General features: G+C 40.4%; 1 protein-coding gene across 3 annotated transcripts in view; it reads right to left on the minus strand.

Annotated features, from left to right (window-relative positions):
* TMTC2 (transmembrane O-mannosyltransferase targeting cadherins 2) overlaps positions 1-14,834 on the minus strand; it is a 305,129-nt gene that overhangs the window by 14,212 nt on the left and 276,083 nt on the right. The window contains exon 12 of one of the 3 annotated variants that reach the window (XM_033952961.1): positions 232-310. The exons of 1 other annotated variant lie outside the window; for it this stretch is intronic. In XM_033952961.1, the coding sequence (XP_033808852.1) occupies positions 281-310 (30 nt within the window). In that variant the 3' untranslated portion in view covers positions 232-280. Of the gene's footprint in view, positions 1-231; positions 311-10,750; positions 10,886-14,834 lie in introns of those variants that run through there. One more of the 3 variants, XM_033952960.1, reaches the window with a different exon arrangement.

The following is a 14,834-nucleotide window of genomic DNA, read 5'->3' on the forward strand; positions in this document are numbered from 1 at the left end:
ATATAGATTTTTTTCTCTACTACAATTCTGAGCTGGATATTGCCATTCCATGGTTTTTATGAGCACCCTGCAAAGCCAATGGCCAGTTATAGAGTTGCAAATTATAATTTATTTTGTGTGAACGTGTCTGGATCTGGGATCCCAACAGAATTGTCCACGACACAGGAAAGACCTGACATTTTACCTCTTTGGCTTGGGTTCATGTAGACTCAATTCCAGAGTTTCCAACAATCAAAGTGTGTTGTTTTTGCTGATTGAAAATATTACCACAATGGAAACTTTAGAGCAGTTTGTTCTGAAGTTTTGGCAGCTGAACAGGGAAAGGAGAGGTGATAAAAGGAAACAGGAAAATAGACTAGACATTAATTTTATCACTGTTATACATTAACGTTATCATTTGCCTCAAAATTTCCATGTGTGATAAACCTCCAATTTGCAAGCAAGCTCCTACTTAATGGCTAGATTCACTAAGTCCACTGATTAAGTTCTGACCACTTAGCGACCCCTTTGCGACCCGATTTCCCTCTGACCCGATTCACTAACCTCTGTCCCGATCATCCTCTGATCCATGCATGCAAATGAGGGGGGAACGGCATTCAAATGTAGGCAGGCAGTGATTCACTAAAAATAAATGAGGGACACTGACTGGGCTGACTGATCCAAAAAGAAGCGCTCAGATCCTTTCCAATTGCCCTGCCTTCTGCCACCCTGCTTCTCCGCTCTCTGTCCCGATCTCCTGCTCTCTGCCGCAACCTGCTCTCTGCCTCCCTGACTCTGGAGTTACGCGTAAATGCCGCACAGCGCTGCCCTGCTTTCTGCCCTGGCCTTCCCCCGCAGTACAAGCCTGTATGTTAACCCGCGGGTTTAAAGCGGGTTAAAACCACGGGCTCGCTATAAAAAGTTTAAAAAGTATAAAAAGAAAAAGTTGCTGCTCTTTACGCATGCGCAGACCATCTACAGACGGTCTGCACATGCGTCGGGATCGCTATTCAGCTTGAGGGTGATCGGAATCACAGCCACGGATCCGATCCGTGGTGTTAGTGAATCTAGCCCTAAGTCTTTTATTGGATAAAAGTTTTAGAAGCACTGTTCTAATCTATAGCGTATCTCAGAGCACTAGTTTGATCAACTTAGTGCTTAGCCACCGTAAACAAACGCTCCTTATTGACAAGAGGAGGTCCACAGCCCGTTCTGCACACACCACAATATTGGCAAGAGATCAATTTTGTGCGCACCTGGGAAAAAGCTTGGTACTCTCCTTAATAACGTCTAAGCTTGACCAGATCATACAGCACTTATTGCATCTGGCCTAAAAGGAGCACAAGTGTGGCAAGAGCTTCTCCCCCCTCCCCCCCCCAAGGATTAAAAAACTCAAAAGAAAAATAACTTCAACAGTGCAAGTGGATTATTCCTGCCTAAGCACAGAGTCCTCTTTTCTATCACCAAAAACATAATGAAAATGGATTTTTCTCAGTAAGCTACACAGCTCATTGCATTCCAGATAATTACTGCGGTTATTGTGTTAGTCCACTTGATAGGTCTTTATAAAAATAAGTTATATTACGTTTTATTTCTATGCTTTCAGATAATTCTTATTTCCTTAGTATTACTTCTGCATTGCGGCATAATTTACACCGTGCAAGTAAATAGGTTATGCAATTTGATTTTTATTTTTAAGACAACAAAGGGGGTAGTTAATATTTATGTAGGCTATACATCAAAAATCTGATGTACTAACCCATAAGAGCTGCCCCACTAGCCCAGTATCCAATAGTTTCCAATAGTGGCCTATCCAGGTTACAAGCATTTGGCAGCATCTCAAAAAGTAGAAAGATTCCAGAATCCCCCAAAGTTGCAAGGTTTTATGCTATTTAATCCCAGGGATAAAGCAGTGGCTTTCCCTAGGTCTACCATAATAATGGTTAATGGGCTTTTCCTCTGGGAATTTGCCCCATAGTTCATAAAGCATTAAACTCGGCTGAACTGCTTTTCATGTTCTGCTACTGGACTCCTTACTCACCTCTCTTATGTCTAGAGGTCATCCAACAGAATTTGCTAGTTATTCCGTCTTTTAGGGCTATTTGCCTCGATATCATTCATCATTCAGGCACTGATTCTATAAAGGCTATCCTACAGTTAGGCTCCAATATTAGTGCCCAACTTAATTGATGAACAGGCTTAATCAGTTCTTTTCCGCTTCCGCGGCTGAAGTCATGACTGTAGCAGGTTTCTGGGTCTTGCCACATCTGCGTAGAAAGAACTGATGTTTCAGCCATCGTGCTGCGGTTTTCTTCGGGGTATGCTGAGGTCTGCAGTGTGTCTTTATATTTAGTGGGTCACGGACCTGATTGAGAACTGAGTAGTCTGTGGGTCGAGAAATTAGAATTTTTGGGCGGGAAGGTTTGTGGGCTGAACCAATTGAGAATGGGAAAGTCTGTTGGTCATGAATTTGAAATTTTTTGGCGGGAAAGTTCGTTGGAGGTCCAACACCTCACAATCAACTTTAATTGGACTTAATTGAAAGTTAGGCACCTAACTCTAAAAAAAAAAAAATAATAATTTGATTAAATAAAAAGTAGGCGCCTATCGCAAAGTGCCTACACTAAAAGGCATAGTCAGGAGCAGATCACGGGCGTGTTTTCGAGTTAGGCGTCTCCTTGTGAATTAGGTGCCGTTATATGGGCCGCTCTGATATGGGCACCTAACTTTAGGCAAAGAAAAATCCTGTCATAAATTGGGGACCCCTAAATGTTAGCATGCTGAGTGCTGCCTACGCACATTTAGGCAGCGCTAAATGTGATTCTGTAATGGGCGCCTATGTTTTAGAGAATCGGTGTCTATATCCGTGCCTAACTTTAAGCGGACTTTATAGAATCAGGATCCCAATGCGGTCAGAACTGGTGCAACATAACCTTATGTCAGAGGCTGTTCTGAGATACCATCTGAGTTCCTTTCATCTTTACGATAAGTGCAGTTTGGAAAACTGAAAATAAAATTGAAGTGTTTTCTACAGATGAATCCAGTAAATAGTTTAAAGTGGAATCGATGAATATTTAAAAACAAAACAAAACAAAAATTTTGAGGACTGATGATGAACTAGTGATGTTTCAAAATTACTATGAACGGATCGCAATTTGAATTAAACCTATCTAAAGGTCCTCTGACTAAAATTTATTATGTATTTTCTCCCTGCCCCCTTTACAAAAGCACAGAAGAGGTTTTTAGCACAGGCCGGTGGAGCAGCACTAAAAACCGCTTCTGTGCTTTTGTAAAAAGGGGGGTGGGGGGTTGTGTCTAGTTCCCATATTACACTGATTGGAACATAAGGAACAATCTCTTCAAAAATTCAACTCAGGTCTGAAGACTTATTCACGAAGGGGTTTACTTCGTGACGCAGCCCTGACGTTCTCCTCTGCTTCTGCACTAGTAAGGATCGGGGGTCCTGGGATCTGAGGCAACATATTAATTTATTTATATATTTTAGTATTTATATACCACTTATAGCCTAAGTGGTTTACATTCAGGTACTCAAGCATTTTTCTCTATTGGTCTCAGTAGGTTCACACTCTAGCTAATGTACCTGGGCAATTGGGGGGGAGGGACTTGCCCAGGGTCACAAGGAACAGCGTGGGTTTGAACCCACAACCTCAGGGTGCTGAGGCTGCAAGCTTTAACCACTGCACCACTCTAGAAATCAAAATGTAGCAAAAGTGAGCCAAGTATAGCAGAATCAAGCCATTGTCACAATTGGCTCTTATTGTGAACCGATTGTGACATCACTGATGATGTTGGCTCTTATTGGTGGAATGAGGCATTATGATGTCACAATACCAGCTCTGGTTATCAGAGGCTGAAACTTTTTATTTAGTCAATTTTCTATACTGTTCTACCAGGGAAGCTCAGAACAGTTTATATGAATTTATTCAGGTACTTGAACATTTTTCCCTGTCTGTCCCAGTGGGCTCACAATCTATCTAATGTACCTGGGGCAATGGGGAAATTGAATGATTTGCCTAGGGTCACAAGGAGCAGCGTGAGATTTGAACCCACACACTCTATCCTTTGTCTCTTATTGATTCTAGGTTTTTTTCTACATCTGATTTATTTCTCCTCTTTTCTCTATATTCTATTTTAGATTATTTTATTGTACACTGTTTAGTCTTTTTTTAATAGTTGGTATATCAAATACTGTAAACTTGGAACTTGAACCTATCATAACTACTTTAACCACCTGCTCTGGTAATGAATTCCAGAGCTTAACTATATAGTGAATGAAAACATATTTCTCCTATTTCTTTTAAATGTAGCTTCATGGAGTATCTTGCAAGTTAAGGGCTCAGTTACACGAAATTTTGTTAGCCTTGTAAATGAGTTGCAAGCTTGAGTGAAGTCTTCCAAGCGTGGACAAAAAAAGGGGGGTGGGATGGTGGATAACAACATTTCTGAAGAAGGGGGAATTATAAGAGGCATGTATAATTGAAAAAACTGTTATAAAAATTACCACTATTAGACCAGCTGGTTCATCCAGTTATACTTGTGAAAACGTCATGCCATAATGCTTTCCCTCACTCTTACTTTTGTTTGTTTTGCAAGTCATAACTCAAATCCATGCATATTTTTTTTTTTAAAGTTACAATACTATGCAACTCATTTCTACATCTTGTGAAACAGGAAATACTTCTTTTTCTCATCAGGTTGAAATGATCATAGTTTCAGTTTTGTTATTTGCTTAGCCTAGAGATTAATTTCTTCTCTACCAATTCATGTGTGTCTCCATATATATTACTGCAGTGCAATTTTTAATTAACCTGCTTGAAGTGGTAGAATGGAAACAGATGTATTTACAATCTGTTAATGACAGGAGTCTGAAAGCTGTCAGGAATTGTAGATTATAAGCAATGCTGATTCTGGGTCGGAAGGCAGTGGGCTTGTCGGTCCCATGGCTCCAGAGGAATGCATTTGAGCCAATCAGCAAGAGATGCTAGCTTAGGCTTCAAGGGCAGGGTAAGCTTTCCCTTAATACACTAGTGGCCAGACTTCAAAGTGTTCCTCTCCCGTCCGAGAGCATCGCCAGATGCTCAGAGCACTTCATTAGCTTCTTAAGATCAGATGTTTTGCATTGAGAAGCTACTGCAAAAGTAACACCACACAATACAAAACAGGTTCCCCCCAACTAAAATAATAGGCAAAGATTCAACACGCTGAATGAAGAACCTTGCAACCGAATGAGCATTTTCCCCTTTAAAATTAAAGCTGAGTATTTCTTTAATTTTGTATTCTGCCTTCCAAACACGTATCTAAATGGTTTCTTAAGTTTAATGGAATGCATATCATGCACATTTGTTAGAGGAGTTTTGAGGGAAAACTTATGACTAGGGAAGAAGTGCTTTGGAGTATTTTTGTATAGGTATCTCAATATGGATGAAACAATGATTGCCTCATTAATTCTCTTATTTCAAGGCTTATTTACTAAGCTGCATTAGCTGTTAATGTGGCACTTAGCATAACAGTGTAGCAGCCATTTAACAGTTAATATGGAATGGGGGGTAAAGAATGGGAAGGGGTGCGCTGTATAATTAGCACTAAGGTACGTAGCTAATGTAGGTTAACTCCAAATTTGTCCCCATCCCCGCAGGAACTCAATTTCCCCATCCCGTCCCCATGAGTTTTGTTGCTGTCCCTGTCCCATAAGCTCTGTCTTAACCGCACAAGCCTCAAACACTTAGGATTTTAAAGTGTTTGAGGCTTGTGGAGATGAGGACGGAGCTTAGGCATTGGTGGAATGAGGCCTTATGACATCACAATCTGAGCTCTAGAATGTTGCTACTTATGATTTTAAAGTGTTTGAGGCTTGTGCAGATGAGGATGGAACAGGGACAGGAAAAGCATAGACGTCAGAACGGGGGGGGGAGGGGGGGAGGACGACTTAATTTGAGAAATCCAAGGTTGCAAAAAGATATCCACATATTTGCACACCCTTTCCAATAAGGATCCTCGGGCTGACACTATAGATTTTCCTGGTGGTTTCCTCAGTAGTTTATGAATTTTGGGCAAAGTGTATCTTATAATCCCTGTATTCTGATTTTAGGCATATGTTCCGAAGCTTCCCATGCTCATATACTGCTCTCTTGGATAGCCCCTTGTATGTGTCTTTTGTTAGCATGACCAACTGGTTCTGTCCTATCTATATGAATCTAGCCTTCCTTTTCTTAGACTTTAGCTTTAATTTTGTGAACTGTCTTGACCTGCCTACCAGATAAAGTGCTATATCGAATACATAAACATAATCTTCGTAATCCAGCAGCGGAAATCTCTATTTGCTCCCGGAATTATCCCTTCATCGCCTCTACTTTGGTTAAGATATATCAGATCAGGTTCTGAGCTATGAGCCAAGGAAGGTTGTCCAATGGAGACATGACAATTGCCCAAGCAGGAGAAATCAAACTCCTGCCTAAACCCGCCAAATTATATAAACACACTCTTGAATTTTTGTACATTGTTTACATCTAAGCAGTCATGAACACATTTACCCCGTATTCCCACTCCCAGTATCTTCCCTATGCCAATTTTTCAGACCACCCCAGAATACGTCTCATGCCCGAGATGCTCTACAGTGCAGCATTTGCTTATCCATGCTTCATGCACTACGTACCATCATGTTTCTTAAATTTCTTTCCTTGATTTCTTTGTTTTTAGCAAGCTACTACTGCATTACTGATTAGCATTTATGCAGAGCTAAATGTTGCTTCTCAATTTCAGAGAGTAAGAAAAAAGAAAAAAAAAACAACCTAGCTAGATTTGGCACAGCTAATTTTTCTTAGGAAAGTCATTACACAAAGGTCAATATTTACAACATATACAGCATATACAGTAGTTCACTGTAGAAGGGGCGAGGGTGATTAAGTAGTCACTGGAAAAAAAATGATTAACAGTTTGTGCTTTTGCTAGTGTTTTTCTGTATGTTTCTATTGTGTAATTAAGGGGGTTAGTTATTTATGAGCATTAATTGCCATAAAGCATGTTATTTCCCCTTAAAGTGTAGTATAGCATTGTTCTTCAACCGCCGGTCCGCGGACCAATGCCGGTCCGCAGAAAATTCCTGCCGGTCCACAGAGGGCCGGCATGATCGACGCGGTTAAATTTCCCGTCGGCATCTCTTCCCCTTTCCCTTCCAGGGCTTAGGATCGGCTGCGGACAACAAAAAGAACACAGAAGCCGCGGGACTTTTCCTCTTGCCTGCATCGCTATAGGCTCTGCCGATCCTGATCCCGCCCCCCTCTGAAGTGACTTCCTGTGTTTGAGGGGCAGGATTGAGACCGGCAGAGCTTATAGCAAATAGCAATGCAGGCAAGAAGAAAGGTCCCGCAGCTTCTGTCTTCGTTCAGAGTTCTGGGCAAGAGAACTGTAAGTAAACTGTTAAGAACCAGGCTGTTTCCAATTTAGTGTCAGTTATGGTGAGACCAGCCATTGTGACACTGGAGTCATTCTGGGGCCAGCAGCCAAGGGAGGGATTAAGAGATGCTGGATTCCCACGTGTTGTGGGAAGGGGATGGTAGACCCAGGAGGGGGGATTGGTGTGACAGAAGGGAGATGGTGGATCCCCTTGGGGGAGGATAGCTATTGGAACTAGGTGGGAGTTGGAAGAATAGGGACACAAAGATAGATGCTGGACCTTGCAGGGGGCAGAGAGACATGGAAACTGCTGAACAGGAGGGTGGAGTATGAAGACAGAAGTAATATGTTGGACATGGGTAGAGGGAGTAGGGAGACAGAGGGGATATGCTGGACATGGTGAAGGGGGAATAGGGAGACAAGGAGAAGATGCTAAATAAGGAATGGAGGGAGTAGGTGATGGAAGGTATCTGCTGAATTAAGATGGGGAAAAGAAGGGAGGGACTGGAATACGTTCAATATAAAATCATAACTGAGGCTTGTGCGGATGGGATCAGATGGTTTGCAGGGACCGAGCTTGCAGAAACGGGGCGGAAATGTGTTTTTTAAATTTCAGTCTTAGTAGTTTGCCGGTCCACAAAATAATTATTTTATTTCTGCCGGTCCACAGGTATAAAAAGGTTGAAAAACACTGTAGTATAGGACAGTGTTTCTCAACTCAGCCGGTCAGGTTTTCAGGACATCCATCTTGTATTTTATATCACATTCATGAATATTGATAATGAGTGCGACTGTTGGTCAAACTGGATGGATCACTCAGATCTTTAGCTGCCATCATTTACCATCATTTATTACACTGCTATGATATATGAAGTATTGTAGGTTATACAGCAAAGTGTGCAAAACAGCTCATTACTGTATAACTGGAGCACCGGTGAGACCAAAGGGGGTAGTGCAGAATGTAACAGAGGGGAGAGTATTGCGTGCATGAAAGATGAGTAGGATCTAGGGTTATTGTTTATTGTTTCTGATGATCCCAATGTAGCCAAATACATAGATAAATCAATGAGAAAAGTCTGACAAGTGCTTTGGAGCACAGGGAGAACAACGGACTAACTGGGGGCCGTAAAACAGAGCATCTGGAAACACTGCAGAGACAAAAATTATAGTCCAAAGGGAGGGAGGGAAGGAGAAACCTGCCAAAACCACACTTCATGGAACACTAAACTGGCTGTCCCTCACAACGGCAAAGATTCTGTGAGATCTCAGTTTGTTTATTTTTAAATTTTATTTTCATAAGATGTGCAAAAACATACAATACATGAATGTGAGGAAATACAGCCCGTTTAATAAGAAACGAAATCTAGTAACGACGAGAGTTCACAAAACAAAAAAAGCAATTTACAAAGGCTAAGTCCATTAGGACCAGGTACTGTACAAGAAAAGTATTTTTAAAGCCCAGGAAATAATATAAAAAAGACCAGTTGGTCGTCGTCTCACTACAGTCAGCTAGAACCAATGATTACAACAATCAAGCACAAGATTTACATAGAGAAGAAAAAAAAAAAATCCTTTTGACAGATTTAAGGCTAAACTGAAAGGCTTTTTATTTAAAGATGCGTTTGAATCCTAAAATTCTGCAAGCAAGAGGGCAATTTTAACGCAGCCTTAGGCATCCTAACTGACTTTATCCCCTAATGTTACTACCTTATACGTGTTCTATTCTACAACCAGAACGTACGCAGGTAGGGGCTATACTCAAATAGGGCACTGGTCTTTGACCAAGGGCCGCCGCGTGAGGGAACTGTTGGGCACGATGGACCACTGGTCTGACCCAGCAGCGGCAATTCTTATGTTATGTTCTTCTCCCCCCTCCCTTGTTACCACACGTTTGTCAATTGTCGGCCAGTTATGTCTTTGATTGTTTTAACTTACTGTATGTCTCTTCATATTTTTTTTTTTAAAAGAATTGTACACTGCTTACAAAGTTTGATAAGCGGTCAAATCAAATTTTAAATAAACTTGAAACTTGATCACCCTCTCTTATTGAAGAAATATTCAACGACTATTAAAGTTAAACAAACAACACACGAGTATGACCCCTCCCCCAATGTCACACAACATCTATAGGTAAATTTTAAGAGGTTGTAAGGCTAACTCTCTACATCTTCTTTACATATTCCCTGGACAAATCAGGAAAAACAAACAGCAGAAATGTAAATTAAAAAAGGTGGAAGAATATTGTTCTGATCACTCAATAGCAAAGATAGCCACCAAGGCTGTCTGCACAGCCACAATTTCCAAAGAACTTTCTAGAAAGGTGATTAAAACCATGATCCCTTGTGCATCACCTGGCACTGCCGAGCTTGACTGGCCTCCAGTAATACACTGAGCCCTAACAATAGGTGGTAAATTCTCATCAGACATACTATAAACCCTTATATTTTCTCACCATATCTACTTCAGATAGTAAGGGTGACATGGGAAAATGGATAAATCTCAAATTATGCTCTCTCAGTTGGGAGGGCCATATATAAGAATCCATTTTAAGGAGTGTTTTATTAGCTTTCAAGCAGACTATGTACCATCTGCGTTCTGCAAAATATTTCAAATTTACACAAAGGAGTAATAGCCATTCCTTTATATATTAATAAATTTCCTAGAATTGTCATTCATTGAAAATTTTTAAGAGGTTCCCTTCAACCTCTGTGGGGCAGTCACAACTCGAGCAGTATCACTAATCACACATAGGGAAATTGGATTGGCTCTTAGCCTCTATGAAATGATGTTTTCAGAAGTTTTATGAAGGCCAATATACTAAGACTAGCTATATCCCATAAGCATGTCCTAAGGAAAATTCTGCAATTCTCCTTGTAACACATCTGTTGTCTGGACATTTAGCGAATGCCTAGCAAGCTGCATTAAGAATTGAAAAAAAAAAAAAAAAATGGCTGACAGTGAATCATAATTGATGTTCTGAAGTATTGCTTGCTGTGTGAACCAGATATTTCACAATACATAAATGTTCTTTCATAGTATATTTATGAAGTCATTCAAACTGAGGGGAAAAAAATAAAGATCCTAGTCAGGTAGGGTTGTAAAGCCTGCAGAGAAGAGTTGAATTAAGATTTCCAGTTTGTGGAGCTTATTGGCATGACTGTGCAATGGAAACAGGTATTTTACTTTAGATGATGCCATATGTTATATTATATATCTTTATCTTTAAAAGATCAAATTGTTTTGAAAAAGGCATCGTCTTGCATCAGAAAAGTCTTCCGGTGCTAGTGGAAATGTTTCTGATCTTATGAGTTCAGACTAAGCATGTTCCTCCTTACTAAACACGACTGATCTTTATGTGGTTAGACACTCCTTACCATGGTGTGTGGCTTCCATAATATTTGGAAACCACAAGAGTTCATTTTGGAGTCTCTCTGCTTATTTTCCTTCAGATCAAAGCTCTGCGCAACTCCCACTCCAAAGCCATTAAGCAGATCTAAGAATTCACGGAAACAAATAGTTTGAAAGAGCATTTGTTTATCCTTCCATTTCTTCCTATGGTAAACTCAGTTCTTTTGCGAAATGTGTTAGAAGTGTGTGTATTTAATGAGAGGGATATTTAAACGGTGGAAACAGAGTCTTCCTTCCCAGATACTTTGCCTTCTCTTGTACTGTTTAGTTGAGTATCTCAACAGCCAAGGTCTCAACTTCCCAGTTCTTCATAAAACTATCATGTTTTACGAGAAGCCTTCATTATCCCACAGCTTGCAGTGTGTTCAGAAAACATTCCAAGGCCACTGCTCTCACCTCCACTAGGGCCCATAAAACCATCATTATCAAACACCGATTTAATATATCTAATAAACTTCACAGGGATGGCCTAGAATGATGAAGTCGGAAGGCCTAGAATGATGAAGTTGGAACCTTGTTTCCTTATGGGCCAGCATGTAACCTCCTGTTTACTTTAAAGGGTTCAAGACATGAAAAATAAGACAATTAATGAGATATGCCAACTCATACACTGTGTATAAGCATCTTTAAGATCAAATAACAGAATGGATCAATTCCAACATCTGCTCTCCTGGTATTACGTAACAAATGTGTTCTTTAATATAGGTTTAATTTTGATTAATGCACCCAATAAAGCAACTATCAAAGACGACACGAGTATGGAGGCGGGTATCTGAGAAACATTTAAGCTCTCTTGACTTATCCCCTCCCATCCTATAAAAATTGTAGTTCCACCCATCAGACCCAAGGTTTTACCACTATATGTGGGATATAAATTTTTAATAAAATTGGAAACTTGGTTATGCGAGGTTGCACTGATGCAAATAAACTAGCATTATAAGATTATCATATAATATCTGAAGACTTTTCCCTAACAATATTTCAGCTCTTCATCCAACGTCTCTCAGATTCTTGACATAAAGCACTCTGATCTAGAGAATGACACAGGGGACAAATTTTTCACCGTCCCCGTGAGCTCTTTTCCTGTCACTGCTCCATTCCTGCAAGCTCTGTCCTCATCTGCACAAGCCTCAAATACTTTAAAATCATAAGTAGTAACATTCTGGAGCTCAGATTGTGATGTCATAATGCCTCATTCCACCAATGTCTAAGCTCCATCCTCATCTGCACAAGTTTCAAAAACTTTAAAAATCATAAGTGTTCGAGGCTTGTGCGGTTAAGGCAGAGCTTTCAAGAATAAGGCAGGGACAGCACTCTGGAGTTGGAGGGCACGACCAGGAGGTATTTGCAGATGTGTTTCCTCCTGGGAACAGAGTGGTCTCTATGACAGAGTATTGTATGGTACTCGTATTGTGTTAGAAAAGTGAAATATGAAGATTGAACTTGGTACTACTCCTATATTATATTAATGCAAATGTAGGTTTTTATTTATTTCATTGCGTGTTTTAATACTGATTTTTTTATGTGTGTTTTGCTTGCAATCTACCTCGATCTGTAATAGAGTGGGTAATATTTTTTAAAATAAACATTAACACTTCTACAAGGTAATTTGCAACTAGGCTGCGTAGTTGCAAAACATGCGATTACTGTTACTGCTCCTATTTTATGGCAGTTTGAAACATAGCAGTCACTTTAAAAATTAATTATATAACATACAGGCATTAAAATCATCTCTGTGTTTTGTATGCTACCTGTGATAAGGGGCAAAATAGCATGCATACCTTTCAAGATTTCATGTTTGTGCCCTGTTGCCTCCCTGCTCCAAACACACCCTGAGGTTGTCTGCTAAAAGATGCATAAAATATCTTGTGTATTTTAAAGTTGGGCTGGGGCAGGGGAAAGAGGGAGCAGGTAAAATGGCTTTGAAAATTGCTCTAGTTTTCCATTATGGTCGAGTCACAATAAATGAAAACAGAACTGAATTTATGTTCCCTAATCCCAGGTAGGTTGTATATGACCTGATGCAGCAGTAAATTATGACTTACATAAACAAGAACATGCAACATCACCATTCTAAAGCAAACAATGCATAAATGAAAACTGTTTTATGTTCACTGCTATAAAATATTTCTGGAGGGATACTCAGGATGCTACCGATTACTTCCAGGTTCAGGCATTTCCTGTTCTTAATAGATGAGAGTTAAAGGACCTTTGACCACGCCTAAGGCTCTCTAAGCTCTTACTGCAACACAAATAAGTCTTCACATAAAAGACCAATGCGTCTGTGTTATTAAAATACACAGGATATCCAAGATGAACCATCTGATTGTGCATTTCTACCCTAAGGTACATTTGTATTTGAGAACATGGAGAAGATGAATATTATGCCAGATGTTTCACTGTCAACACAATCAATCAATACCATTTCTATCAAACTTATTAGCTACAGATAAATAGAAAATATATTAGCCATTAGCTGAAAAATACTGACCTATTACTGTATAAAACAGTGAAGCTCATGTTAACACGATTGAAAAAATAAAAAACATTGTGGATTAGAAAGGTCACACTTGAGCAAATGCCTTAGTTTTCCAATGATTTCCAAACAAACAAGATGATAAATCTAATCTTTAGATTTATATACCATAAGAACATAAGAATTGCCACTGCTGGGTCAGACCAGAGGTCCATCATGCCCAGCAGTCCGCTCACGCGGCGGCCCTATGGTCAAAGACCAGCACCCCAACTGAGACTAGCCTCACCTGCAGATGTTCCAGTTCAGCAGGAACTTGTCTTAACTTTGTCTTGAATCCCTGGAGGGTGTTTTCCCCTATGACAGACTCCGGAAGAGCGTTCCAGATTTCTACCACTCTCAGGGTGAAGAACTTCCTTACATTCGTACGGAATCTATCCCCTTTCAATTATAGAGAGTGCCCTCTCGTTCTCCCTACCTTGGAGAGGCTGAACAACCTGTCCTTATCTACTAAGTCTATTCCCCTCAGTACCTTGAATGTTTCGATCATGTCCCCTCTCAATCTCCTCTGTTCGAGGGAGAGAAGAGGCCCAGTTTCTGTAATCTTTCACTGTATGGCAACTCCTTTAGCTCCTTAACCATCTTAGTCGCTCTTCTCTGGACCCTTTCGAGTAGTACCGTGTCCTTCTTCATGTACGGCGACCAGTGCTGGACGCAGTACTCCAGGTGAGGGCGCGCCATGTCCCGATACAGCGGCATGATAACCTTCTCCGATCTGTTCGTGATCCCCTTCTTTATCATTCCTAGCATTCTGTTCGCCCTTTTCGCCGCTGCCGTGCATTGCGCGGTCGACCTCATCGACTTGTAGATCAAAACTCCCAAGTTTCTTTCCTGGGAGGTCTCTCTAAGTACTGCCCTGGACATCCTGTATTTGTGCATGAGATTTTTGTTACTGACATGCATCACTTTACATTTATCCACGTTGAACCTCATCTGCCATGTTGATTCCCATTCCTCGAGCCTGATTATGTCACGTTGCAGATCTTCGCAATCCCCGTGTCTTCACTACTCTGAATAACTTTGTGTCATCCACAAATTTAATCACCTCACTCATCGTACCAATGTCCAGATCATTTATAAAGATGTTGAAGAGCACGGGTCCAAGCACTGAGCCCTGCGGCACCCCACTGGTGACGCTCTTCCAGTCCGAGCATTGTCCATTTACCCCCACTCTCTGTTTCCTATGTTCCAGCCAGTTTTTAATTCACATGAGTATTCGCAATTTTCCGAAGTAGTCGTTCATGTGGAACCTTGTCAAATGCCTTCTGAAAATCCAGATATACAATATCAACCAAATCTTATTCCAAAATGGAAGCTCGACTCGGTTTACATAAAGATACTTAACATATTTAGATCAGATCTAGTTAGCAATTATAAGAAAAATAATTTAACAGAATCCACAACCTCAGTAAGATCTATTAAAAAGATAACCTAGAACGCATGTCCCAGGATTTCTGATAAGCAGACCATTGCTCTCTTCATCAATCCACTCTTAATTATT

The sequence above is a fragment of the Geotrypetes seraphini genome, chromosome 7 (genome assembly GCF_902459505.1).
Source record: "Geotrypetes seraphini chromosome 7, aGeoSer1.1, whole genome shotgun sequence".
Classification (NCBI taxonomy): domain Eukaryota; kingdom Metazoa; phylum Chordata; class Amphibia; order Gymnophiona; family Dermophiidae; genus Geotrypetes; species Geotrypetes seraphini.